At 41.2% G+C, this 26,640-nt stretch overlaps 1 protein-coding gene across 4 annotated transcripts in view; it reads left to right on the forward strand.

Moving 5' to 3' along the window:
- Positions 1–26,640, forward strand: part of CEP112 (centrosomal protein 112) — a 162,811-nt gene that overhangs the window by 90,634 nt on the left and 45,537 nt on the right. For all 4 annotated transcript variants that reach the window (XM_039716386.1, XM_039716388.1, XM_039716385.1 and 1 more), the window contains exon 21: positions 10,964–11,194. In XM_039716386.1, coding sequence (XP_039572320.1) covers positions 10,964–11,194 — 231 coding nt within the window. The remainder of the gene's footprint in view (positions 1–10,963; positions 11,195–26,640) is intronic.

Genomic DNA, 26,640 nt, shown 5'->3' on the forward strand with positions numbered 1-26,640 from the left:
GCAGAAATGAGGGATCCACACAGTCAGAAGCTGATTATTTCTTTCAAATCTAAACCTGTGACACAACTTTTATATCTGGAGCTGCTGGATTTCAGGATTCCTGCCCACACATATTGCCAGTCATGAGGCTGAGAACAAGGACTTGTTTTGTTTAAAGACTGTCACCTTCGCTGTAGCAGTGTGACATCAGAAATGGGAGAGGTTCCTGCTGCTTGGCATCCTTAGCAGGGCAGGATAGGGCAGGTGGTGCTGAAATCCTCTGTTGTTGGCCCAGAGAATGGCAGCATTGGGTTCCTTAGCTGGCTCCCTGTGATTATGCTGCAGTTTTGAAAAGTTTCTCTTTTTCAGCTCAGTGACAGTGAGGGCAGAGCTTGGGCAGAGGTGTGAGAGATAGTCCTGGCAGAGCCCTGAAAGGGAGCTGCTGTCCAAAGTGGGCTTTTCTACAAGTAAGAACCTCAGAATTAAATATGGCAGATATTTTATGCATGGACAGCAGATTACTGAGGCTTTTTATCTGCATCTTGTCTTTGGTTTGTCCTGGCAGGTTTTGTGTCTGATGCTATTTCCATTACAGTTGTTGTAAATGGACGATTCTGTAAAAGGATGATTTGTGGACAGAAAGATCAGAAGGGTTAGGACTGTGCCTGGCCCTTGGTTGGCAGGGTCCAGAGGGTAAAAATCCTGAGAATAGTTCCTGCAAACCAGAACAACATCAGTTAAGAGAATCCTTATAGGATGTGTGAAGTAAAACTCGGGAATATTCAAAAGTTGTGTGTGTTGAGCAACAAATGCATCCAAAATAAAAATGTGTGATGCTTTTCTAGGTGTTTTTTTGAGGCATGGGGTTGTTTTGGTTCTTTTGCTTACAGTGAAATCTTTTCTATAGTTGACAGGCAAAGACATTCTCATAGACAATGCAGCATGTTCCTCTTCTGGGGACAAATTGGGAATTACAATACATTTAATTTTGCTGCCTCATGGAGATGAATGTCTGTAGTAATCCTTAAATCTGCAATACATCGTGTCTGCATTTAAATCAGAATTACACATTGTTCCGGAAATGTTAATGCTTTTAAATTTCATGTGTGGAAAATTTAAATGCAAATGTTTTTTAAAAGCTTTGACTTCGGGGATGCTGGACACAAAATGCTCTGAGATTGACACATGGTTCTTCCCAGTCCACTGCAGAGATCTTTAGGCTCCATTTCTGGATTCCCTTGCAGGAAATTCCTATCCTTCCTTAAATATCAGTAGCTTTTCCTCACTTTCAGAACAAGCTTTCCTCTGATGTTATTTCAGAACTGAACCTATCCATGACATTCATCTGAGAGGAATATTTGCCTTTCACATCCTGAACTGCAGAAATTCAAGCTTTAGAGTTTTTCATAAAGGAAAACAGGGAAGGTGTTTGGTGTCATTTGCATCAATCATCGTTTAGGGATGGATTGTTGTGATTTGTACAATGCAGAAAACCTGGTGTTACATGTAGATTTTAATTTATTTTTTTTAGCCACTCTTCATTTTATTTATGTTTCGCTCTCACAAGTTATTTTAGGGGATCACTGCATTAAGCAGGTATTTTTGGCTGATTTAGTTTCTTATCTCCATCATATTTAAGTTCCATTAATGCAGTTATGTAGGTTGTTATGTGCCCATTTGAGTGTCTCCATTAAAATTCTGGGTAGAAAGACAGAAGGAAATGAGTCCTTTCCTGGCAGGTCCCTTAGCAGTTTTATTCGAATCATTGTGTTTGTAAGTGGAAGAATACAAAGGTAAACATTCCTTTCATCAGATAAAAGGAGAGGAGAAAGAAGGCGGAATTTTTAATTTTTGTCTCACTAATCTGTTTCAAAGCAAATTCAGTAAATCAGGGAAGGAGGAACTACTCTGGATCAGTCTCCAAGGCAAGAGGGCCAAGTCTGTTACAGGTCTTAGAACAGTGAAATGGAAAATGTATTTAATTTATCTCAATTTCAGCTCGGTGAGTAATCCTTTGGCTCACCAGTTCTCTGCATTGTTGTGTTACATGTGTAAGCTCAAGGTTCTCCTCTTCAACTAAAACTCATTTTGTTGGGAACGCAGTGACAATAACCAACCTAGATGAAGTTCTGCTTTCTAGCTGCTGTTAACTAAATTGGAATCAAGTGGACTTATGTAAATTAAGAAATGGAAATAAGTCTGTTAATTTTAAGCTCTTTGTGGAGCTGTTCAAATGGATGTCTGATTTTCTTTCTTCCCCCCTCTCCTTTTTTTTTTTAAGCCCAGTTTGTAGCTTAAGTGCCATTTACATTAACTGGGATTTAGACAGCTGACTGACTTCTGTGAAAGTCTAGATCTACTTCAGTGCACTTTTGGGAAAAAAAATCATCAGAATTTGTATTTTGCTTAATGCCATGTCACAGCAGATCTCAAAAATGTGCTGCCTTTTCCTAAGATGTAGAAACCAGAGTGAGGCCAATATTTTGGGTGTAACTTTTCCCTGCTGGCTTTTTGATACCTGTGTGTTGTTTGTTTCTTTTCAGCCTTCATAAATACCTGGCAGAGTCAGTGAACAGTTTGGGGGTTAAATTGCCTGTTAATTGTTGCCTAAGTGTGTTTATTTATAGGAATGGCACAGGCAGACTCATTTTTCCTTAATTTTATTGAAGTGGAGCTGAGCGGAAGGTAACTATTTTTCTTAGTGAGTCAACACTTCCACTGTGTTTCAGGAAATGCTGAACAGGATTAGACAAGACAGAGCAAATACACTGCTAAAATCTCTTCGTGAAGGGTGCTGGACCTTCCTTGGGATGATGTTCAGTGCAGGAATGGTGGTGAGGGGGATGTTTGCCATGCTTTGGATGCCAGAGGTGAGGGGTGTTTCCCTCCAGCAGCACTGTACAGGTGGTGTTAAACCAGTCCCCACACCAAAGTGAGACCCTGGGTTAGTAGGAATAAACTTTTATCAGATTCATAAATGTTAGAGGCATTTTTCAGAGCATGCACAGTGCTGGAATAGCCCAAGAATCTCACCAAGGAGGTTTGACCTTTAAAAGCAGCCTAATGCTGTTAAAATTAATGAAATGAATATGTAAGTTAGCAGCTCCACACCTCCCTTTACAAATCCCAGGGGGCATTTTCAAGAGAGGTGTCAGAGGTACATGTGCAAAGGTGAGAGGAGTTGAGGTTGTGTGGGGATGGAGTTGAAAGACCTTTGCATCAGTCCTGAATATGAGATCTGCCCCTGTTGAACTGCTACATTTCACCCTTAGTGTCACCTGCCCTGCTGTTACTGAGCTTTTCTCACTGGATATTCATCTGTCTGAGCCTCAGGAGCTTCTCCTTCATAAATGTTAGAGGCATTTTTCAGAGCATGCACAGTGCTGGAATAGCCCAAGAATCTCACCAAGGAGGTTTGACCTTTAAAAGCAGCCTAATGCTGTTAAAATTAATGAAATGAATATGTAAGTTAGCAGCTCCACACCTCCCTTTACAAATCCCAGGGGGCATTTTCAAGAGAGGTGTCAGAGGTACATGTGCAAAGGTGAGAGGAGTTGAGGTTGTGTGGGGATGGAGTTGATAGACCTTTGCATCAATCCTGAATATGGGGATTGAGATCTGCCCCTGTTGAACTGCCACATTTCACCCTTAGTGTCACCTGCCCTGCTGTTACTGAGCTTTTCTCACTGGATATTCATCTGTCTGAGCCTCAGGAGCTTCTCCTTCTCCTGTGCTGTGCAGGTGCAGATCAGTGAGTGCAGCTTTGGTTTGTGTCAGTTCTCCTCCATGGACCCAAACTTGGTAATACCCAACCTGATTTATACACTGAGGACATTTCACTTATGAACATATTAATAACTTCACCCCATCACTGCAATGGAGTCACATATAGGATATATATAGAGAAATATATATAAATAGGATGAAGATGGCTCCTTTTTAAGAAGCTCTGCAATAGAACCAACATTCTGGAGAGAATATTTTCCCCCTTCAAGAATGAGAGCACTTCAGTGTGCACAAAATACTACATAAGCCTACAATAAAATGCATCTCTGAGTATTGAAGCTGATATTTTAATGTTTCCAGGAAGTCTTAGACCACTGCCAGGACTATTTATGATGGTGGGGGTGCTAATTTCCATCTTTTCCCCTGGAAGGGCTTGCACAGCCCCATGCTCTTGGAATGATCAGTGCTCTTAGGAACTGAGCCCAACCTGCTGGTCACTGAACTGTTGTTCATTTTCACTTCATTTCACACCATTTCATTTATCTGCTCCCTTAAATACCACATTTATGGGCCTGTGTGTTCTTACCCAAAAGGCATTTAAATTTGACAGTGTAATAGATTGTGCTGTGAAAGCTAAATAGCTGTTTATTACTTATCCCTGCTAATTTGTGCTCTGCCACATCATTACCCATGTGATAATGTGCCACTGGTTTACTTTGCAAATGAAATCTCATCTTTTAAAGTATTCATAATATTGACAAATTGCTGATTTTTGGAGTCACGGGAGGAAAAGGTTAATAAATTCTTTACATGTTTTAATTGAAATTGCCATGGTATAGAAAATATTTTTAATATAGTTGTTTAAATGAACATGATTGAGTTCATACAATACAAAGGAGCCACAAATAGCTGCCAGCTGGCTGGACTGGCCACTTGGAATTCCTTTGGCAAGGAGAAAAGCAGGTATAGTGGCACCAGTGAGTCAGACTCAGTAGGATGATTTGTGGACAGAAAGATCAGAAAGATAAGGACTGTGCCTGGCCCTTGGTTGGCAGGTCCACGGAGTAAAAATTATGAGAATAGTTCTGCAAATCAGAATAAGATCAGTTAAGAGAAGGATTGTTGTCCCTTGCAGAAGCTGCAGTAGAAAAACTCATTAATATAAACCAATTTTGTTCTAAACACAAAATTGACATCACGCACATTTGAAGTTCTTACAGCTATACTTTTTTCTAAGCTTAGAGCAGCAAATATTTGTTTATTTTTCAGATTTCTTTTATGTTAAATGCATTGCTTGTTTTTGTGATGGTAGAGAAGCTTGTATGATGCTCCCCAGCATTTGATAAAGCTTTGTTTACTCACAAGAAAGCTGAAATCGTTCAGATTCCCACTTTGAGCAGATAATCCCCTTTGCAGTAAATGTTTTACAGTAAATGTGCCACCAGTCACTGCATGGCTGGGACAGGACACTCCATGCCCTCCTGTGGGACCCTGCCCTGCTCATGGGTAAAAAGGGAGTCACTGTCCCCACTGAATCACGGGGAGTTCCTACTTTGTTCCTTATTTTCCTTTCACTTCATCATCAGAGTGAGATTTGTTTTTATTTGCAGCCTGCCTTTCCCCTGACTGGACTGATCTCCTTTCAGAAATAATCCAGTGCCCAATAACAAATGTTGTGGCTGCCTCATCCATCGCTGTCACCCCACGGCAGCGTGGCGAGGCACAGAGAGACAAATGTCCCTTTCAGAAGGGCCCAGCTGATGTTCCCAGCACACACTGCTCATTCCGCTGCTCTTTCCTAAGGTTCAGATGCTGAGAAGGTCTTGGCACGCTGAGGCAGAAGCTGCTTATCTGTGGTCAGATAGGGCTTGACTTACAGGCTGATATTTGAGGTTATTATCCCAGAGAGGATCTTTGGGATCATCCAGCCTAGCCCATGCTACTGCTCAGAGGTTCAGGGGTTTGTTGTAGGTTTTTTGAAATGCTGCATGCCAGCAAAATTAAACACAGAAAAGTGAGTCCTGTGCAGTCATCTCTGACTGGAGCCAAGTTAACCCAGCACAGAAAACTTCTGCAGCTCAGTTTGAAGAGTTGTCAGGAGCCCCTTGAGAAGGGCAGGGGTGTTTAACAGTGATGCTCTGTTCCAGCAGCCCCAGTGCTCCCAGCAAGGCAGAGCAGTGAGGTTACAGCAGCCTCATCTGCTGGCACATCTTAGTCCCTTCCTGTAAATCTGCTGCAGCAGCACCTCAGCGCCTCTGGATCTGCACCACGGGGAATAAACGAGGAGTGCTTTTCATCTCAGCTCTCCTCTGCCTTGTTTTTGTGACTTTCAAAAGTCACAGACTGGAGCTGAGCGTGGTGCTGGGTGGATGTGGTTTGGTGTGTAATGCACGGGGAGGAGGGGGATGAGCTCCGTGTGCTCATCCCCGTCAGGGTGGAGATGCTGTCATGCTCCAGCCTCTTCCTCAGAAACTCATCCAAGGAAATGCTTCATGGGGGTGAAGCAGCAGCTCCTGGAAAATAAAGGGAATTTGTGTTATTATTGTTTTTAATTAGGCCGTAGTCATTCGGTCCATTTCTCATCCCCGTTGCCTGGAAGTGGAGCAGAGTTTCAGACATCAGCAACAGATTTTAATTTAAACTTTTTGCCAACTTTATATTTTCTTATGCAATTTACTTTTTAAAATTAAGAGCACATGTTTTCCTTCCAAATAACACGCAGTACATTTATTGGCATTTTAAATAGGCCAAAGCGAGTGACCAACCTTCTTCTTTTTCTTTCAAGTCTATTTTTTCCCTGCAGGCAAATTGCTGTGGGCTTATGACCCACCCTTTTTATGACACTATTTCAGCACAGATATTCTTAGTGAGAATTCTAAGTTATTTCTTTGAAACAGAAATAGAAATCACCACCTTGGCCAGCAGTTTCTTCATCTAAGGGGCATACAAATATGTCACATAAACCTTTATGAAATTTCTGTCACACAGTTTATGTATTTTTGTTCCATTTGGGAAACTGTGTAAGCTGGTGTTGTCTTTCTGTTTGTTGTCCTGTATATGGATTAATGGTCATTTTACAAAATGCTTCTTGTTTGGGGCATGTTCCTGTGGCATGGCCATCCTGGGAATTGCTACAAACTTCTGCATCCTTTCTAAAATAGATACAGATCTCTCTATTTCATGTGCTCGTACCCACACCACCGAAATAGAGACTACAACACTTTGATCCAGAAAAGGCAGCAAGTGGCAGTAACATTTTGTCTCTGTTACATACTGTCAGCCCTTATTTCTTATGTTTAATCCTCATTTAGCACAATAATAATTTGCTGAGATGGGGTGTTTAAGGTGAGTTTTTTTAACAGCAGCTCTTGTACTCAAGCAGTTGTTTGGACCATACAAACCATTTGGTTCCCAAACAGAGATTTGGGCAGCCAGAGGAGAATTTGAGAAACCAAGACTGAGAAAGAGGACTCAGTGTTACAAAGAAACCATCGTGCCTTTGGATCTCCAGCCTGAGAAGTGAGATTTTGTAACTGCAGCTTTTATTTTCCCACAGAATCGTTAAGAAAAGACAGTTGCTCATAAGTTTTATATTTCATGGATTTTTCGCAACTGAGAATTAAGTCATTTTGGGGCTTTTTTTTTTTCCCTAATTTGCCTACATTTAAGTCTAATAATAGTTTATTAAACCTGGCATGTGGAATAGCAGAGTCTTAGTGCTGGAAAGTTTGGGATTCATTTCGTGCAGCAGTGGGGACATCTCCATGTCACACAAAGTTGTCTCAGGCGCTGAGTTGGGCGTAAGCTGCTTCTGCCACTGACTTTGTTTATGGGAAAAACTAATCTGGCTGTGAGAACTGGACTTATTTGAAAGTAATTGACAAGAACTGTGTCTGTGATCCCCAATATGAGCTTTTTCCAGTCACTTTGGAGAGATTAGATGTCTCTTAACATCATCTTACTGGCAGTGAAGTTGCTCCAAAGGGACTCCTTTAATCATATTAGTTTCGCTGCCATCACCCCGTCTTCAGAGCCTTTCTTCTTCCCTAATAGAACCAAATCTGCTTTTGCCATCTATTAGGTCCAACATTAATGCTCCTTTGCATATTAATTACTGTTGCTTTACCTATAGCATTCAGCTCACTCTCAGCTGTCCCCTGTTTTGGCTCTGAAGGCTGGGAGCTGTTACTTTCTCCTTACAGAAAACACTGGATTGTGTTTCATTTTCTGGTGACTTTGTATAAGAACCATTGAATAATGAAGGAAGTAAAGCTTGAAAGGTGTAACAGGAATTCACCTAGTCTTTATTTTGGCTTCTAGTGTCATTTGTGAATGAATTTTCCTTGTATTATAAAAAGTTAGACCTGGTTTCTTATCCTAAATATTTTAACAAAGTTTTTAGGGAACTTCTGAGCAATGTAATTTCTTAGTTTCACTTATGTGTGTGTGTTGGGGGTATAATTAAAAGAAGTTTTTTTATTTTAAAATAGGAGGGGAAAAATGAGAGTAGGGGAAAGAGCTTTCAAAAAGAACTCTAACAGATTAAAAGATTATTGTCGCTATTTCAGGCAGGACTTGCACTGGGGCAGCTGTTAAAAACCCCAAATTCTCAGTGTGTCACTTTGGAGCTCAGACCATATCACCCATCAGCAATTGCAGCTCTTATCTTCATTGAGTTAGTGCTGCTCTGGTTAAGGAAAAGCCAGGGAGGCTGTCATGTTCTTGTGATCTGGAGATGAAATCATTTTCCGAAAGAATTATAAAAGTACATTGTGGATTATAATTATACACTGAAACTTACTTTCCGTTTTTAGTCTGTATACAGATTTAATAAGAAATTAAACATGTGTAGAGGAAAAGCTCAGGAAAGGAAGGAAAGGATCTAGCACAGATTACAGTATATGAAACATATGTTTGAGATAATGCTGATAGGGCTGAAATATGTGGCCTGTGGTAGAGTTCTGTATACAAATGACGTGCTCATTCCTTCTCCACCATACACACACTCTTACCTTTGACATAGTAGGGACTAATGCCAATGAGTAATTAAGAAAGCATGGAAGCAAAATAAGTTTCTGAGATGGTTGATATTATTTAATACATGTTACAGCTGGGATAGCTGAAGGACAAACTGATGGTTTGAAGGGAGACGATGTCTTTTATTACACCATATAGTTCAAATAGCTTGAAAAATAGGCAAACTTTCAAGGCTTGATTTTTTTTTCTCTCTCAGATCACAGTATTTATAGGAATCTGTCTTGGGAGATTAATGTAGAAGGCAATAGATCTGATAGTCATTCATGTCCCAACTTTGGTCAGAAACAAATGTTTCCTTTTCAAAGTTTTGTGCTAATGTGGTTCTCAGAGGCTGCAAATAAATGGTGTAGCTGAGTACAGACAGTGTATTAAAAATGTCTGAAGAAGAAAAATAGTAGTTGGAGAGAAACTGGCATTCCAGGACAATGGGAACTTTAAATATACACTGCTTTTCCTCAGATTTTCCTGTGAAACCTTTAATAAGCTTGAGCTGAGTCACCTGCACTTACTTGGTAGAACATCAATTTCTGCTCTCAGTATTGTCACATCCTCTGTGAAAGAATTCCAGGCAACTGCAAAGTGTCTTGTGAAACAGGGAGGAGAAAGGGGGAAATTCTGTGTGAGTTTTGTAGTGAAAGTGCTCATTTTCAGAATTACATTTATGAATGAACACGTAGATGTGCTGTCAGTGTCATCACACTTAGCTGTCAGGGTGCTTTATGTCCCAGATGTGATGTTCGTGTACCCCAGTGAAGAACCCACAGAGGAAATGGAGATAGAAAAGTAACTAGTGAGAGTTAGTAAGTGTAATCTGAAGTAATGGATGTGTATCTACTCCTGTGGTAAAGCAGCAGAGTGAATTCTGTGGAATTAGGAGTTGTTAGAACCCTGGTTACTGAGAATTGGGGACTTTCTGTGCTGCCAGGCACCGACCCCCAAGAGAACACTGCACTGACCTGAGGCCCTGGAGAAGCTTCCAAAATGGAATGATGGAACTGGGATTGTGGGTGTGGAGTTTGGGTAGAAGTGTGTGATATCACAGGGTGGAAAACTTAGAGTTTAAGGGTTTAGAATACAGTAATAGATATGAAGCAAGATTAAAATTTCAGGACAGAAGCTAGTCCTTCCTCTTTACCTTCTTCACCTTCTTCTCCATAAGTTCAAGTAGCATTATGTAATTAGATAAAAAAGTCCCCATTGCAGAGCACAAGTAGTTAGTTATTAGATTAAAAATAAAAATAATATAAATATATGTGCCATTTCTTCATTGGACAGTTTGTCCTTAAAAAGCCTTATAGAAAGAAATATGTCTCAATTTTTAACTTGTAAAACTCACAGCTTGTGAGACTGTAATATAAATAAAAACTAATAAACGTATAAAATCTGAACAAGAAATCCCATCTTGCACATTTAATCCTGACCTTAGAAGAAAAAAACAATAAAACTCAACAAGGAATGACACAGCTTTATTCCTGTCACTTCCATCCCTCCCCTTTGTGTTCCCCCCTCGGGGGCAGGCAGGGATTGATCAATGATTGATGATGCTCTGATTGCTCATTAGAAGGATGCAGGTCATTTCTTAAGCATAAAAAAAGAAGGCATGGGTAGGATATGGAGTGGTTATATGCCACAAGCTCAATTTCTCCTCCAGAAGGGTCCCTCTCAGCAGTGCTGTGGGCAGGGTGTATTTATCTGTGTGCAGGGAGAGAAAGGGAAGAGCAAGAAGAGGGGCCAGGAGAAGGAGCAGAGCATCCTCTGAGTCTGCTCCTACCCCAGGTGCTGCCTGTTGGAGGAAACCTGTGGTACTCACATGCCCTCTGAACAGAGAGAAGCTGTGAGAGAAGCAGAGAAAAGAATGATCAAAACAATTCTTATCTCATGTGCTGCTCTGTGTTTGTGCACATGTGGAATGTGTTGGAAGATTATTTACCTGAAGGAATTTGGGAATTGGATTCTGCTGAGGATTGTTTTGTTTCCTTGACACAAAGCTGTGTCTTGACTGTCAGGAGTTTTCTTTAGTATCTTTTAGTATTCTTTAGGATTCTTTGTAATGTAGTTATAGTATAATATAGTATAATGATGTAATTAATTAGCCTTCTGATACAATGGAGTTCTGTGCATCATTCTTCCTGCCTATCATGCATTTCTAGCACCGATAGAACCCAAGTGGGTTTTGTGCTGTGGGTTTGGGTTTTGTCACTTTGTTTGCTCTTTCTCTCAGGTGATCTCTGGTTTGGAGAACCAAATCCACAAGCTGAGGGAGGAGCTGATCCAGGCCAACGCCCTGCGGAACCATCAGCTGCTGGACCTGAGCCTCCAGAGGGACGAGGAGAAGCTGAAGGCATCCCGAGACAAGGAGGCAGCACTGAACAGCCTCAAGATGGAGATGGAAAAAGTGATATCAGAGCTGAAGAGGAGGCACACGGCGGAGACGGAGGCGGCCTTGAGAAAGGTGAGGGAGTCCCAAAGAGCAGCTCCACGGGGCAGGAGGGGAGGGAGCACCCCGAAGGTCAGCTGAGCAAGGTTTCCCTGAGGAAAAATGTTTAGGGGTCACTTGAGTTGAAGAAACGGGTGCAGACCATGGGGTGCCAGAGTCACAGCAGGAGTGTGGGGTGTTTTGGGGTCCTGTGAGGGAAAGCTTTGCTGTAGACATGCTGGGGCTGGGCAGCAGCTCCACTTTAAAACACAGGTGATTTCATAGGTAAAGCCAGCCAGGGCAGGTTGATCTTCCTCTGCTGGAATAGAGACACTGGAAAGGGTGGTTCTGCCTAGCCAGTAACTTTTTCTCCCTTAAAGAGGGTGAGCTTTAAGGAGGGAAAAACTCAGGCTCAGGGTGCAAGGAAGTTGTGTCTGGTTGCTCACAGTGGCTGGTCTAATTTTGCTTGTGGTGCCCATCAATGGAGAAAAGACTCTGGGTAAGATTTGAAAATAGAAATTAACGTTTTAGATTGAACAAGGCTTCCCTCCAATTCTGTTCTGTGGGGTCACTGCCCACTGCTTGCTGAGCATCCCTTGGACCCCTGTCTTTATTTCAAGTATCTCCCCCGCATTAGGGAGCTAAAACATGCAAGTTTTATTTCAAAAGCCAAACTAAAAAAAAAAAGCTACTTAATATTTATGGTAGACTCTGTGTGTGTGTAAGCAGATAGTTGTTGAAGTCTCTTTTATACGTTGCATTAAGGCACTAAATCACACATTTTCTTGCAAGGGGATGTGCAGTGGCACAAATTAACAATCTGCATGGAGTGTTTGAGCAGCCTTTGTGCAAGTGACATTTCATTTACCTGCGTCAGGTTCTTGGTTTGTAATTTTGAAGAGCATTCGGAGGATTATGTTGGAAATCAGCCAGCCTGAAACCATTAAAATGGCTGTGATCAACAATTCAGAATCTTTTCTGAATGTAAGGAAAGCTCTGCTTGGCATAATTATTTAAAGCCAAGGTCACAGAAAGTATTTAAACCTTTGAAATTCATCATTAAAGGATTAATTTTAACTCAGGAAGACATTGTCATTTTTGCTTAAAAATGGAATTTGAATCTCAATTCTTTTCTTTCTTTGATCTTTTTTTACATGTGTAGTATAGCAAAAGAAAAGTTAACTTCTTTACATCCTCAAATTAAAGTTACAAATAATCCTTCATAGGGCAATATCTCTAATAGTCTTGAATTGTCATTTCTGTCAGAAATGCTGGTTTTCTTTAATTTGTTGGATTTTTTTTCTATTTTTCAAAAAATTTGCTAATTTTAAGCTATATTAACTGCTATTGTACTTTTTTTCTTTAACCTACTTCCCTATTTTTACCCTAATCTGAAAGCACATGTCGAGTAAAAGATAGGAGGGGAAAAGAGGAAAGTATCTCTGTTGAAAAGTCTTTCACAGACATGTGAAAATACCTGGCATTACCTTCAAATCTCCATTCCCTATTCTGTTTCATTTATGTCTTGCAATTGTAGAACTGTGGAAATTAGCCACAAAATCCAAAACTCAAAGTAGCTTAGAGGGCAAGCTCCATTTAAAGCTCAAAAGTAGCAGTTTCAGCTAATTTAGTTCATATCTTGGTCCTGGTCCACAGAACCTTGATGAAGATGGATTCATCCATGAGGGGGAAAAAAGCATCATGAGCCTTGAAATTTGTTTTTGAAAATATTTTCTACCAGATGTTGTTACCTGGAAATTTAGGGCAATATGAGAGAAAAATTTGTTCTCTAAATTTACTTTTTTTTGGTGCCAATTCTATGAAGATTGCTTAAAAATCCAATGGGAAGCTGAATTTCACAGTTTAGGCGTGGAACATCTGACTGGCCAGATTTTCTGAAGGTCACTCCATTCTCAAGTGAGGGATCTCATTCCTCTGTGATCTGCTCTGGGAATAATGTTAATTTCTGTGTGGATTGCTTTGTGTCATTGTGGACTGTTGTTAACGTGAACATGAGGAAATAGAAAAGAAATGATTCATTCTTCAATGACAAGGAAAACAGAGCTGTAAATGGGTGAAGAAGATCCAGGATTCCTCTGGCATTGCCCTCCTGCTGCTGTGGGGATGAGAAGAGTGAGGGGCAGAGACAGGGGAAGGACGAGTCTTCATTACAGGCACACAGAATGTTGAAATATTTGTTGTGGGTTGTAGACATCTTTTTGATATTTAGGGACACATGATTTATTGAGGTCTTTAATTTTCTGTTGCTTAAAATTCCCATCTGTAAGGCTGGGACATTGTTTATTGTAATGTCAGTTCCTGAGCACTCCCTTAGCACTTCGGGGTTTGTCAGGGTTGGTGTCTGGTGGAGATTCCTGGGACACTGTTAGGATTGTGCACCTTTTTTCCTGCTTTGCTCCTGTAAGATACTGATGTGTTTTCAGCATTTTATGTACTTACCTGCTTGAGCTGACAGAAGTTTTAGGATCATTTTTCTGCAAGGTGTTTCACGCTATTAGGAGGGAATTCTTCCCTGTGATTGGGGTGAGGCACAGGGTGCCCAGAGCAGCTGTGGCTGCCCCTGGATCCCTGGCAGTGCCCAAGGCCAGGCTGGACAGGGCTTGGAGCAACCTGGGGCAGTGGAAGGTGTCCCTGCCATGGCAAGGGTGGCACTGGATGGGCTTTAAGGTTCCTCCAACCCAAGCTATTCCAGGATTGTTAGGTGTTTGGAAGATACTGGTGTGTTTTCAGGATTTTCTGTACTTACTTGCTTAAGAAAGGTAAGTACAAAAAATGTACTGTAGTACTGACAGAAGTTTTAGGATCATTTTTCTGCAAGGTGTTTCACGCTATTAGGAGGGAATTCTTCCCTGTGATGGGGGTGAGGCACAGGGTGCCCAGAGCAGCTGTGGCTGCCCCTGGATCCCTGGCAGTGCCCAAGGCCAGGCTGGGCAGGGCTGGGAGCAGCCTGGGGCAGTGGAAGGTGTCCCTGCCATGGCAGGGGTGGGATGGGATGATCTTTAAGGTCCCTCCAACCCAAGCCATTCCAGGATTATTGGGTGTTTGGAACGCTCAGCCTGGAGCTGCTGGCTCCTGGTTTGGGCAGGGCCAGGTGTGCTCCAGGTGGCCTCAGCAGCACTGGGGGCACGGCCCCTCCTGGGCCAGGTGCAGTGGAGTGCACAGAGCTCAGAGCAGGTCCAGGTTTGCCAGGGAGGACTGAAAGCAGGAGACAGAGTCTGAGTGTGTGCAGATGTGGGGCTTGGCCGCCGGCGCTGTTTGCAATGTTCTGTGGGATTTTCTTGGCAGAGGAAATGAGCATTCAGCAAGCACGGCCCGAGCAGAGCAGTGGACAGGCTAACAATGCTCAAAGGAAGCAACCTTGGAACACTGAAAATATCTCATAAAAGAGCTCCCTTTGAGCAGCACACATGAGTAAACTGGAGTGGGAGAAGATGATGATGGGGTTTTTTTTTCTCTCTAAATAATTTTCAGCATTTAGCTTTTTATTGACTTCTTTTCTATATTTAAATAGATATTTTGACTCATTCTGTTAAAGGTTTATGCAGGTTCCAGGAACATCTAATTCTCTGTCAGTGCTGCTTTTCTTGTGGAGAAGTAATTTACATTTTTGTGTATTGACTGTACTGAACACACATGAAATTTGATTATAGGACAAATCTGTAGTCAAAAAACCCCAAAACTGAGTTAAACACTTTATTTTTGGGGCTGCTTCTGATGGAAGGATCTGTGAAGTGGTTCCCTGTGGAGAGATGGGACACCAAAGTGGCATAAAACGTGTCCAGAGCCATGCAGGTCCTGCTTGTAGACTTTAATGACGTTGATGTTAGTTGCACTCCGAGATTTCTGTGATTTTAAATCAAATCTGATGTTTACAGTTTTTATCTGGTACAGTCACTCCACCTGTATCTGGTGTGAAGTCCACATAAAACTCAGATGCTCATGGACCTTAAAGTTAAGGTCACTCTGTAAGTGTCCACTTCCTTAATTAGGAATAATTATTCTATATAACAGTTTTGTTGCTATAAAATGTTTTTGTAACGGGGCCCTTTTCAAAACTCTTCAGACAGTGTCCCATAGATGGATACTTATTTTCTGAGCAACTTCTTGCATATAATTTGGAAATAAGGTACTGATAATGTGCCCTAGGGAACATTTCAGTCCCTGCTTCAGCATCAAGCTCTGTGCTGCTGGATTCATTCCCCACCCAGCACACACGAGCACAGCCCAGTTGGATGTAACTCCCTGGGCATATTTTCATGCTGCATTTGCAGGAATATCTGTGATTCACAGTATCTGTTCTGGCACTGTTGCAGATGATGTCACACTGTTCAGCACTGGCAGAGAGATAGAAGATGAAGGGAAGGAATATGACATCTTCTGAGATGAAAGATGCTCCAAGAGATACTTGATTAAAAGCATTGAGTTTCCCCTAAGCAGCCACTTCTGCTCCTAAAGTAAAAGCATCTCGTGCCTTCCATGAGTCCCCATTTCTGAGTCCTGTTTCTCCAGCTCTGCTTCTTCTCTGCCAACTCCACATTTCATTAGCACCAAAAATGGTTCCATCTTTGTCCCTAAGACCTTCTGAGAACTGGGTGTGATGGAACCTTTGATCTGACACCTTTCACTTCATTAACTTGGAGACTGAAGCCACACTTGCAGATAACTTTGTTTGAGATGAGTTTTCACACTCACTGCAGTGATTCCCTGGTTATTTACATGGGGGCAAACAGGTCAGCCATAAAAAGTGGACGTGTATTCCTCCCAAGGGTAATGATCTCATTAAATTGTGTCTAATTGTAATGCAGACCTGTTTGTGTCCTTGCTGAATGCAAGCAGGACCCCCACCAGTTGTAGATGTGCCATTTTTTTAAAACTTGTTTTGAGTCTATTACATCAATTATTTAGCTTAGGCCCCAGCTAGGAATAATTTAAAGAGCCTCCAATTCTTACCAAGAAGAGTTGGATGTTTCCCAGGTCTCCTAATTTTTTTTCATTATAATCCAAGAACTATTGTCTCTGATATTATCTCTCTGTTCCAGAGCAGTAATATTTTTATTGTTTTTGTTTTGTGGAGCCTGTGTACATTAAATTACATTTGGTTCTTGAACATTTCTTACACAGTGATAGTGATTCACCAACTAATATTAATAAAAAAGAGTGTAGTACATTTGGCTTTGTTGGAGAAAATCTAGCAAAACCAGAAATGTGGTGCCAAAAGATCAAGTAAAAGCAAAACATGATGCCAAAAGATCAAGTAAAACCAAACCATAATGCCAAAAGATCAAGAAGAAATGCATTTCACAAAGAGGAAATATTTTTAATGTATATTAGCACAAAGAATGTGGGTTATTTAATCTGTTGTGATAGTACCTTTCAACAAGTTCTTTTAAAACCAGTTTCCTCTGTAGTCTGTCCCTTTTTGCACTGCTCCTTCTTATTCCTCCAAAGAAAAAGCGGGATGATAGTGGACCAGGAACATGGTCACAGGAATTGCATCATCCCTCAGGGGAGCCATTTGGAAGAGTCTTCAATCAACAGAGCCAAACATGAAGAAAAAGATGGTAGAATCATCTCAGGGATATTTCACTCAAATAGGACTAAACACAATTTATGGCACTCTCCCTACTGGAGATGTTTCAAAGCAAGAGCTGCAGTTATTCACAGAGTTGCTCTGCTCCTATCTCCTTTAAAAAATAAAAATAAAAACTCCAAAAAAACAGTTCAGAAAACAACAAGTCAGATTTCTGCTCATTAGCTGTATTTACAAATCTGGTTCCAGAGTTAGGAGCCAGGAGAAGTTGGTATAACTGTCACTGTGGGAAAAAAAATGTGCACCCATGAGCAACAGGCTCACTTTTTAATATCTTCATTAATGTCTGCAGGGAGGTCAAGCACCATTATTTGTATTCATAAACAGCACCACAAGGTTAAAAATGAAAATAATTGCAGCAATGCTGTTAAGAAATGAGAACCAGACAAGAGCTAAATGATAAATTATGACAAAATAAGGAATTTAAAAGATGGCTTTCAGCGGGGCAAGGACTGATGTGATTAAAATTAAAGCTCAATCATGTGGCCCATCTTTCAGCACACTTTACTCATGTCCTGTCATATCAATGATAGCTGGGTAGTTGTTGGAGAAGTTTGCCTGGGTTTTTTAGGATTTAGTGGATTTTTAACCAACTGGAATTCATCTGAAGTGTCTGTTGAAGAAACATTCACAGGTGGGGTTTTCTTTGTTGTCTCTGGCTCCTCTTTCTTTTTCAAGTGTGTGCCCAACCACCCCTCCCTTTCTGCAGCACCTGGGCACACGCTGCCTCTTCTCCATCCCAGAACTTCCAGGTTTATCCTTCAGAGTGTGTTCATAAGATCAAGACCCACAAAGTCAAGGGGATGGTGGATAAGGTGAATGCTGAGGTTTTGCCAGTGGCAGAACAACTGTTTTAATTATTTTTTCAATCGTTTCCCGAGCCTTTCTTCACTCTCCAAACAACCTGTAACACACCGACTTTATCTTGTAATACACAATTGCTTATTATTTCAGCTTTATTAAATAGTTTTAAAAGCCCAGTTGAATCATTACCTCATGCTCTCCCTTTTTGCCCAATACCTTGTGTCTTGGAAAAGGCTGATTGCTTGTAGGTCCAGTTTTGTCTAATTTACCAATTTTACTTATCCTTACATTCCTGGGTACATGATAATATTTGGAAAACATTGGCTGTTTTCCAGTGTAGTGCTGTAACGTGATATTACTGGTGGATTTTTTTATTTTAACAACTTGGCCAATTCATTCTTAGATTTGTTGAGAATTCCGGAGTGAGGTCTGGGTTCCTGGTCAGGTGTGACAGGAAGGATTCCCTGCTCCTGGATCCCAGTCCCTGCAGCCATCCCTGCTGGCTTCACCGGGGCTCCTCCATGGTTTTGGTTGTCCAAACAACAGTAACTGGTGTTTTTTCCTTGGAATTAGAAGTAAAAAAATCCTCCTGTATCCATGAGCTCCACATTCTTACTTTGCTTGGAAGATTCTGGGATGATGCATCCTTTGCACAAGGACTTTCTCAAGTCCCCCAAACCCCAGAGTCAGCACAAGCCACTGCAAAAGGTGCCCCATGGAATGTGTCCATCACATCCCTGCTTAGGTCAGCACAATTAAAAAAAACAGATTTCCAAATAGCTTTGTTTAGGAAAAATGCTGAGTGATCAAGACCAAACTAATGTAAAACATAATAATTGTGTATTTAAATATGGCACAGTTTGAAGACATTGTTTACACTCATTTGCTCTTCATATCATTATAATAGAGAAAAGCTGCAGGTGGCTTTTTTCTTCTTCTTTTTGGAGAAGGAGTGTTTGGGAAATAGGGAAGGGGTAAAACAATGTTATTAGTCCTTCAGAGTCATTAATATGAAGAAAGAAAAGTGCTCCAAAATGACTTGCTTACAGCTGCAGAACATGTCATGGAGTAAAACCCACCTTCATTAAATGGTGAGAAAGAATTCTGATTGTTTTGAAGTTCTTCTGATCAGTCTGTATGTGCTTCATTGTAACGTGATACTAAAGTGCCTCAATTATGATTTGTGTATTTTGGTGCCAGAAGGGTTTTTTTCTTATGCTAAATTATTAAGTTCTGTCAGCTGCTGGGCTGTCATATAGAGATACAGTAAATCACATTATATTTTGTCATGGATTACACAGAGCAATAAATTTGGGAACAGAGATCAAAGTAGTTTCACAATCACATCTGAGTGTAGGAGGGGTGTTTAACTTGTAGAAAATCTGATTTAGGTGAAACTGTTGCAGTTCTTGTGTGAATTTGAAATGAATTTGAATGTTTGCTTGAAAATGAATAAGGTACAAATCCCCAAAAGAGTTCTCCTGTATTTAGTTCAGAGGAGTTAATTCTGACCTACAGCTGCAGGACAGAGAACAGATAAATAATTAAACATTGGGAATGTTAAGAGTCTTGCAATGCCTTATTTATGTTTTTAATTGCTTTGATGGTGGAGCAATATATTCCATTTTCTTTTTAATTGGGCCTTTGCTGGACTTGGGAAGTTTCTCCTCGGCTCAGTAACGCGCTCTGGCTCCGGGAAGTTGTCTCTCTTTTGGGGAAGCTTTGTCATATTTAAAATACAAAAAGTAATCCAACATAATCTTGCTAAGGAGCACTGATGGCTTCAGATCACAGATTTGTTGGGGGATATGGTTGTATTTTCAGTGTCTGTCTTTCCAAATGTAGAAGCTTAACTTTTGTTGGGCTCTTGTCTGTTGATGTAACTTCAAAATACTGAATTAACTTCATGATATCAAGTTGATTTATTGATAACAAGTTAATTCAGGGGTACAGTTTTTCCTTTGTTCCCACTTTTTCTTCTATTTAATAGCAAAGATTCTGTCTTAAAATGATACATACATGGAATATTTTTCTATTCTGTTGTCTTCTTAAGAAGTGCTTGTTCTTGACGCAAAATTCAACTTAAGACAATGCAAAATCTAAAAACTTCATTCTTATCCCTTTATAATTCTTTGAGGAGCCCTAAAGTCTCTCCTTGGCAAAAATCAAGGTGTGTGAATTTAGCTGATAAATAATGATTTATTAGTGCCTGGGTCTCAGAAATGTCCAGTTTCAGAAAGAATCGGGTTTGGTAAAGCTCAGATTAAATAGTCTTTAACTGAGTCAAGTCGTGGATCAGTGTCACATCTCAGGACTGTTGCCTTCTGTGTGTGGAGGAAGCTTTAGCTCTGACTTGCATCTTCAGAGATGTTCTCCAGCCTGTCCCCTCGTGGGTTTGTGGGTGTCAGCTCTGGGGGTACCAGAAACGTCTGGGCCTGAGTCAGGATCCCTAAAGTCTCTCCCTGGCAAACATAAGGTGTGTGAATTTAGCTGATAAATAATGATTTATTAGTGCCTGGGTCTCAGAAATGTCCAGTTTCAGAAAGAATCGGGTTTGGTAAAGCTCAGATTAAATAGTCTTTAACTGAGTCAAGTCGTGGATCAGTGTCACATCTCAGGACTGTTGCCTTCTGTGTGTGGAGGAAGCTTTAGCTCTGACTTGCGTCTTCAGAGATGTTCTCCAGCCTGTCCCCTCGTGGGTTTGTGGGTGTCAGCTCTGGGGGTACCAGAAACGTCTGGGCCTGAGTGGTTCTGGAAACTTCTTTGTGTCAGAGTGGGGCAGAGCCCGAGCTCATGGGAGGAGTGAGGTGCTGCATTTCTCAGGGATGAAGGCAGCTTGTCAAAGCTCAAATAATTCCTGTTGGCTGCGCATTTTCTGTGTTCAAACTTTGAAAAAGAACATACCAGCACTTTCGATATAACATCTTAAACTCAGTTTAAATAACCATCTTTGGGTGGATGGAACAGGAGAAAAGCAGGAAATATTAAAATGGTAATCTAGGAATGTGATTTAGGGACTCTAACCTGGAGAGTGTTGCAGTCTCCCCATCTTCACCAGGTTTACTCCATCTCATTGGAGTGTGGAACTGTGGAAGAATCGTTCCATAATATACACCCTGACCCCAAAGTTGGTGAAATAGGAAGATAATGAGGAATCTCAACCCCAGCTGCCCGGTGTGATGGATGGCAGATGAGAAGCTGTGACATCTGTGATGATCATTTGAATCTCTTCATTTGCAGGAATCTCTGTCACCACAAAACACCACACTGATTTCACCAATGGGCATCTCACAGATGATTGATGAGAGTAAATCAAACAAAAATCAGCCATTTTTGCCTGTGCTGTCCATGATCCCAGCCCAGAGCTTATCACACCCAACAATTTTTTGGCAACATGTCCCAGAACAGCTTCAGATTAAACCAAAATTCTGTGCCAGCCCTTTGAGTGCCTGATGCACTCACGAGTATTGTCTTCTGTAAAGGGCAATTCAAGCATTAAACAGTTGCATGTGGCAAACCCGGGCTGTTAATCTAATTTTAAATCCTTTTCTTGTATGCAAGGCTGGTGTTTTAGGCCAGTTTGTTTGAAATAATGTGCCTGGCTGACAGCAATATTGACTGGAAATCAGCATCAGTGATGCTGGGGAATATTTAGATGCTGAGTAAATCCATTTAGATGAAGGTAATAATTGTGACCTGGTGCAGCTTGGGCATCAGCCACCCTGCAGCTGGAGTCCCACAGAAGATTTCTGGGTGAGTTAAAAATGCCTGTATTTCATTCCTCTGCATAATTTCAGAACTATCAGAAATACTCTGTTGGTTTAAATGAGAAGTCTGGAATTTGGAGTTTTCCTAAGGCACAGTTTGCAGAAGCAGTTTCTCAGTGGGTCCCCATTGAGCACAGAGCTGCAATGTGCTGCAGAAAGGCAATTCTCTGTGCAGGTACTGTCAAAGGCATTTCTATTCATTCTTAGGTTTTTCCCAATGAAAAGTACTTCACACATGAATGAGAGAGTTTTTTCTCCTAAAGATGTATGTTTAATGAAAAAAAAAATAAAAAGGAAAAGATTTGTAGACCTCCAAAAGTGAAATGTAAAATAGAATATTAATAGGATTTTGGGATTTCTATCATTCATTTTCAAAACCCTTGAAGTCATTTGGTACTTGACTAATTATTCTGTTAACATCATTTTGGGTATTCAACTATTTTTAATGGTCTTTTGGGTGGTTCAGATTACATATTTGAACTGTGTGTGCTATTTTCACTGCTGAACAGAGATCCAGCTTTCATTTTTGTCTGATTGGTGGGGAGAACAGGAGAAAGAACAGGAGTTTGGTGTAGGAAGTCACCCACTGTCAGTGTTAGAGGCACATAAGGAAAATGCATGTTTCAGGCTTTGAGTCAAAATGGAATTTTTATGTACAATCAGATGAACTTTAAAGGTGATCTGCTGATCTCTGAAGTTTAAACAGATATTGTACAGAGAGTTTTAACATGCTTAATAACAAAGATTGCCACCATTAGCCATTCTGAAGGTCATTTTCTTCTGACATCTATCAAATTACACAATCTTGAATTTTGGTACAAAGCATAATGCTGTCAAACTTAAAATAGAAATATTCCAGAATGTGGAGTGGTGTGTTGTTTTTTGAGGTAAATGGGCCCCATTTACATTAGTTCTTTGATGTTAAATTCCTTGCTGCACATCAGAGAACAGTTGCTTCTTCCCTGGAGCAAGTTTTCTTTCTTCTTCTTCCCCCACCCTTTGATTTTTTCCTCCCTTTTTTTTTTTCTTTTTTTCTTTTTTTTTTTTAAGTTTGCTTACACTTTTATCTAACTAATTATGGAGGATCAGCTTATGGATGGCCACTTTTAGCTAGTTGCAGGCATTTTGAAAAATGATTCTTTCATAGCTACTACCCTAAACAGAAAAGTTCTTTAATCTGCTGCTTCTCTATCAGTGAATATGGTGTTGTGTGTGTGTGTGTGTATATATATATATATATATATATATATAAAACTCTAGTTACGAGAGCTCTTTCCAAAGCTGGAAGATAGAGAAACGTGGAATTATTGAGTTTGGAAATGGCCTGTAAAGTCATGGAGTCCAGCCATAAACACAACACTGCCAAGCCCTTCACTAAACTCTGATTGTTGGGGTTGGAAGGGACCTTAAAACTCACGCAGTGCCACCCCTGCCATGGCAGGGACACTTCCACTGTCCCAGGCTGCTCCAGCCCTGCCCAGCCTGGCCTTGGGCACTGCCAGGGATCCAGGGGCAGCCACAGCTGCTCTCAGCCTGTGCCAGGGCCTGCCCACCCCACAGGGAAGGATTTTCCCCCAATATCTTACACAATGCACAGGTTTGTAATGTTTCAAAGCTTCTGAACAGCTCCATTTTTGATAAATACCCAAGGCATCCCAAAAGCCTCCATGGGTGATGCTGCAGGGTGGAATTGTCCACGTGGCTGCCAAGGCCAGAGGGACCTGGGGCTGGTCAGGGCTTGTGCTCCACTGAGTGGAACTGGGACTGAAAGTTCCCTCTGATGCACCTCATGCCTTCAAATAGCTTATAAATACTTGTTAATTAGGGTAAGGCACGGTGTGCTTTTGTGGTGAGGTCCTGTCAGATCCTGGGCTCTTTTACTGATGCTGTTCTGTTCCATGAAAGGATAAAGTGAAACTGGGGCAGTGTTAGAAGAGCATCCATTAATGCAGACACCACATCTGGAGTGTTAATAATTTTAATTTTTTGTTTTAATTTAATTTTTTTTGTTTTATTTTTTGTTTGTTTTAATTTTTATATAAAATGTTTTGTTGGAGTCAATGCAGTTTTGCTCAGCAACCACAATTTGATGCTTTAAGGCTTGTTAAAGAATTACAGTTGGTTTTTAAAACCAATTAACTGCAACAAGGACATAATCTTTTTAATGCAAAAGTCCTCTGTAATATAAAATAACTGCATGTAAAATCATCATAATCAGATCATTTTAGCTAAAATATGTATTAACTGTGTGAAACTAAACAGGAGTTCGTTTTTGAATCAGTGGAATTCCTCTGCTGCTTATCCAATTTAAATCTTTTTCATTATAAAAATGGATATTCCAATTGATATTTCTGACAAGCTTCTTTCTGCCAAGTGGGAATTTCAGCAGCCACCTCTCACACGTGGAAAACTGGTTTCAGACCATTAACTCTATTTGCAGTGCTGCCCATTGCTATAAAAAGAGCTTGACTTTAATGAACACTGGCTGACCCTCCAAATGTTCACCTTCCACTTGGATTCTTATTCATTATGGTTCTGAAATAGCACCTAACCTGAAAGGGAGGGAATGCCCTTAAAATAATTCAGAAACAGCTCGTGCTTCCTGCAGCACGTGCACCCAGCAGCCAGTTGGAAAAGAAGGAGCCCAGGAAGGAGTCCAGTGCTGTGTGTGTGCACCAGGCCAGTGTGAACCTTCTCATTTTTCAAGATAAATTTGGTGTAAATCCCCCCTGATGTTCCCTGTACACAGCTCTGTGTGTATTTACTCATTCTTTAAAACAAAAAGAGTAAAAAGGCATTTTCTGTGTGTTGCAGTGCCCCAGAGAAGGTGGTTTATGTCTGCCTTGATTGCAAAGCAACAGCCTGTATAAAGAGGTGCTGAATTAGTTTTAGTTGCAGGTTTTGAGAAAGGAGAAGCTTCATATTTCTGCAGTTAAAAGATGGCAGTGGAAAAGAGGGTGCCCCGGCAGCCCCATGAGCTGGATCTTTTCAGTGCTGTAAATTGTGGTCTCTGCCTTCTTCAGAGCTGCTCGTGTGGTTTGTGATGATGCAAGAGCTGCTGGGTGTTACAGACCTCAGGGAAAAGCTGAAGTCAGCAGGAACCACAGAATTATGGAATGGTTTGGGTTGGAAGAGACCTTAAATCCCATCTCATCCCACCCCTGCCATGTCAGGGACACCTTCCACTGTCCCAGGCTGCTCCCAGCCCTGTCCAGCCTGGCCTTGGGCACTGCCAGGGATCCAGGGGCAGCCACAGCTGCTCTGGGCACTGTGCCAGGGCCTGCCCACCCTCACAGGAGCCAATTCCTTCCCAATATCCCATCCATCCCTGCCCTCCATCAGTGGGAAGCCATTCCCCCTTTTCTTGTCACTGCCTGCCCTTGTGAAAAGTCCCTCTCCAGCCTTCCTGTAAGACCTTTAAGGTGCTGGCAGGGGCTGTCCATAGCTTTTAGTGCCACAGGGCCAATATAACCAGTTTTAGGCAACCAGAGCCCATGGAGCTGTCTCCAGGGGAAGATCTGGGAGCTCAGTACCTCTGAAATTCAGATGCCTCTAATGTTTGGGAAGAAAATGCAAGAATTTATGGTTTGTTGGTGAGTGGGAGACAAAACTTGTAAATATTTTGCTAACTGGATGTTGTTAAAGCCATTATAAAATAAAATGTTGCAATTCCTTTTAAGTAAATTGGTAGGATATCCATTCTTTGCCTTTAGTTAGGAATAAAACAATGAAATCCAGAGTATCTTTCTTTTGGATCACCTCTGTCCTGTCTCTCAGAGGTCAGCCTGATTGTACTGTGTGTGAACAAACAAATTCTAATTTGTTTATGGAACTCGTGAGCGGTTCTTTATTATTTATTGGGATTTCTTCTGTGGGTTCAGGAGGTTATAAAGCTGCTTCTATGAAAGATGAGGACTTTTACCCCAGGCAAGTTGAGCGAGAGCAGCTGTAACGTGATCTGTGCAATGCCTTGCTGACGAGTCCCTCTCCCTTTCTGGGACTAACAGCGATTTATGCTATTGCTGTAATTTATTTTTTTACTTTTTTCTCTAAAGATAAACTGGCAGTTTCAGTCACTTTATGACATGCAGTGGTGGTAAAACATCATCTGAAACTAGGCTGCAGTACAATGGAACAAGTGTTAATGTGGGTCAGCCCGAGTACAAGGAGAAACAGCATGGACAGAGCTCCCTAGGATAGCTGGGGCTGTGTCACCACTCCTTTTATTTATGCACCCCCACCATGAGCCCTTACAGTGTTTGTGGTCCACATTTGAGTGATAAATGGAGAAAAAGTGAAATTTCATTTGTCTGGTGCTCCAGAATTCTTCTAGATGCTGTTTCAAGCCAATGTGTATTGCCATTATCTCTGTTTTATAACAAAACCAAGCCATAATGTCATCTCAAAAATGATGCACAAATTTGGTAATTGGTTTTGCCAACTTTTTTAGTAGATTCCTTAGTACCAATAAACAGATGGAGACATCCATATGTTTCATAATTTTGGAATTTGAAGGGATTGAGGATCTGAAATTGCAATTTCATGTAAAGTTTAGGATTACTTTGAACTGGCTGTAATATTCTTAGGCTGAGCTGCACCTTACAGAGCTGCCCGGATTGCCGAGGATGATTCCAGCCCTACCATGACGATCCGCGGCTCTAAGCTCCTCGATTTATAGCCCAGGAAAATCAATAAGACTCTTTGCCTGCCTGAAATCCCTGGAGTCTGCAGAAATGGAGCCTGAGCTGGCTGCACACAGGGTTCAGAGGCTTTGGGGGCCCCTGTGGGTTTTTTGGTCCCCCCAAAGAGGGGCTGGCAGGAGCCGGCGTTTGGCGCTGGACGCGGTGCCGTAAAACTGAGGACGACAGATCAAAGGTTTGAGCAGGAGGTCAGATAGATTTTGAAAACTTAATCAGCTTAAATTTGCTTCAGAACTCAGCTGCATGATATTCTGTCCCCCCTAAGAAAATGTTTGTCTTAGACACCTGTCCTCAAGTTTGAGAGCCAAGGAGACGAGAGCGCCGAGCAGTTCACCTGAGGACAGCGTGGTGGGGCTGGGCTGGGCTGGTTTCTGCAAGAAAAATACAAATCAGGTTTCTTTCCTGAAGTGAAATTGCATTTATTTTTTTATTAATATTGCTATTATCAAATTATTTCTGAAACTAAATTATTTGAGGGAAAAAACAAAAACCCTTAAGAGCTATTTTCCTGAGGTTATAGATATATTTGCTGATTTGATTCTGATATGACCAAGCAGCTATGTTTTCAGTTTGGTTTATTCTATAGCTTCGAGTTGTAGA

This window comes from Passer montanus, unplaced genomic scaffold, assembly GCF_014805655.1.
Source record: "Passer montanus isolate IOZ18808 unplaced genomic scaffold, ASM1480565v1 scaffold35, whole genome shotgun sequence".
Lineage (NCBI taxonomy): Eukaryota > Metazoa > Chordata > Aves > Passeriformes > Passeridae > Passer > Passer montanus.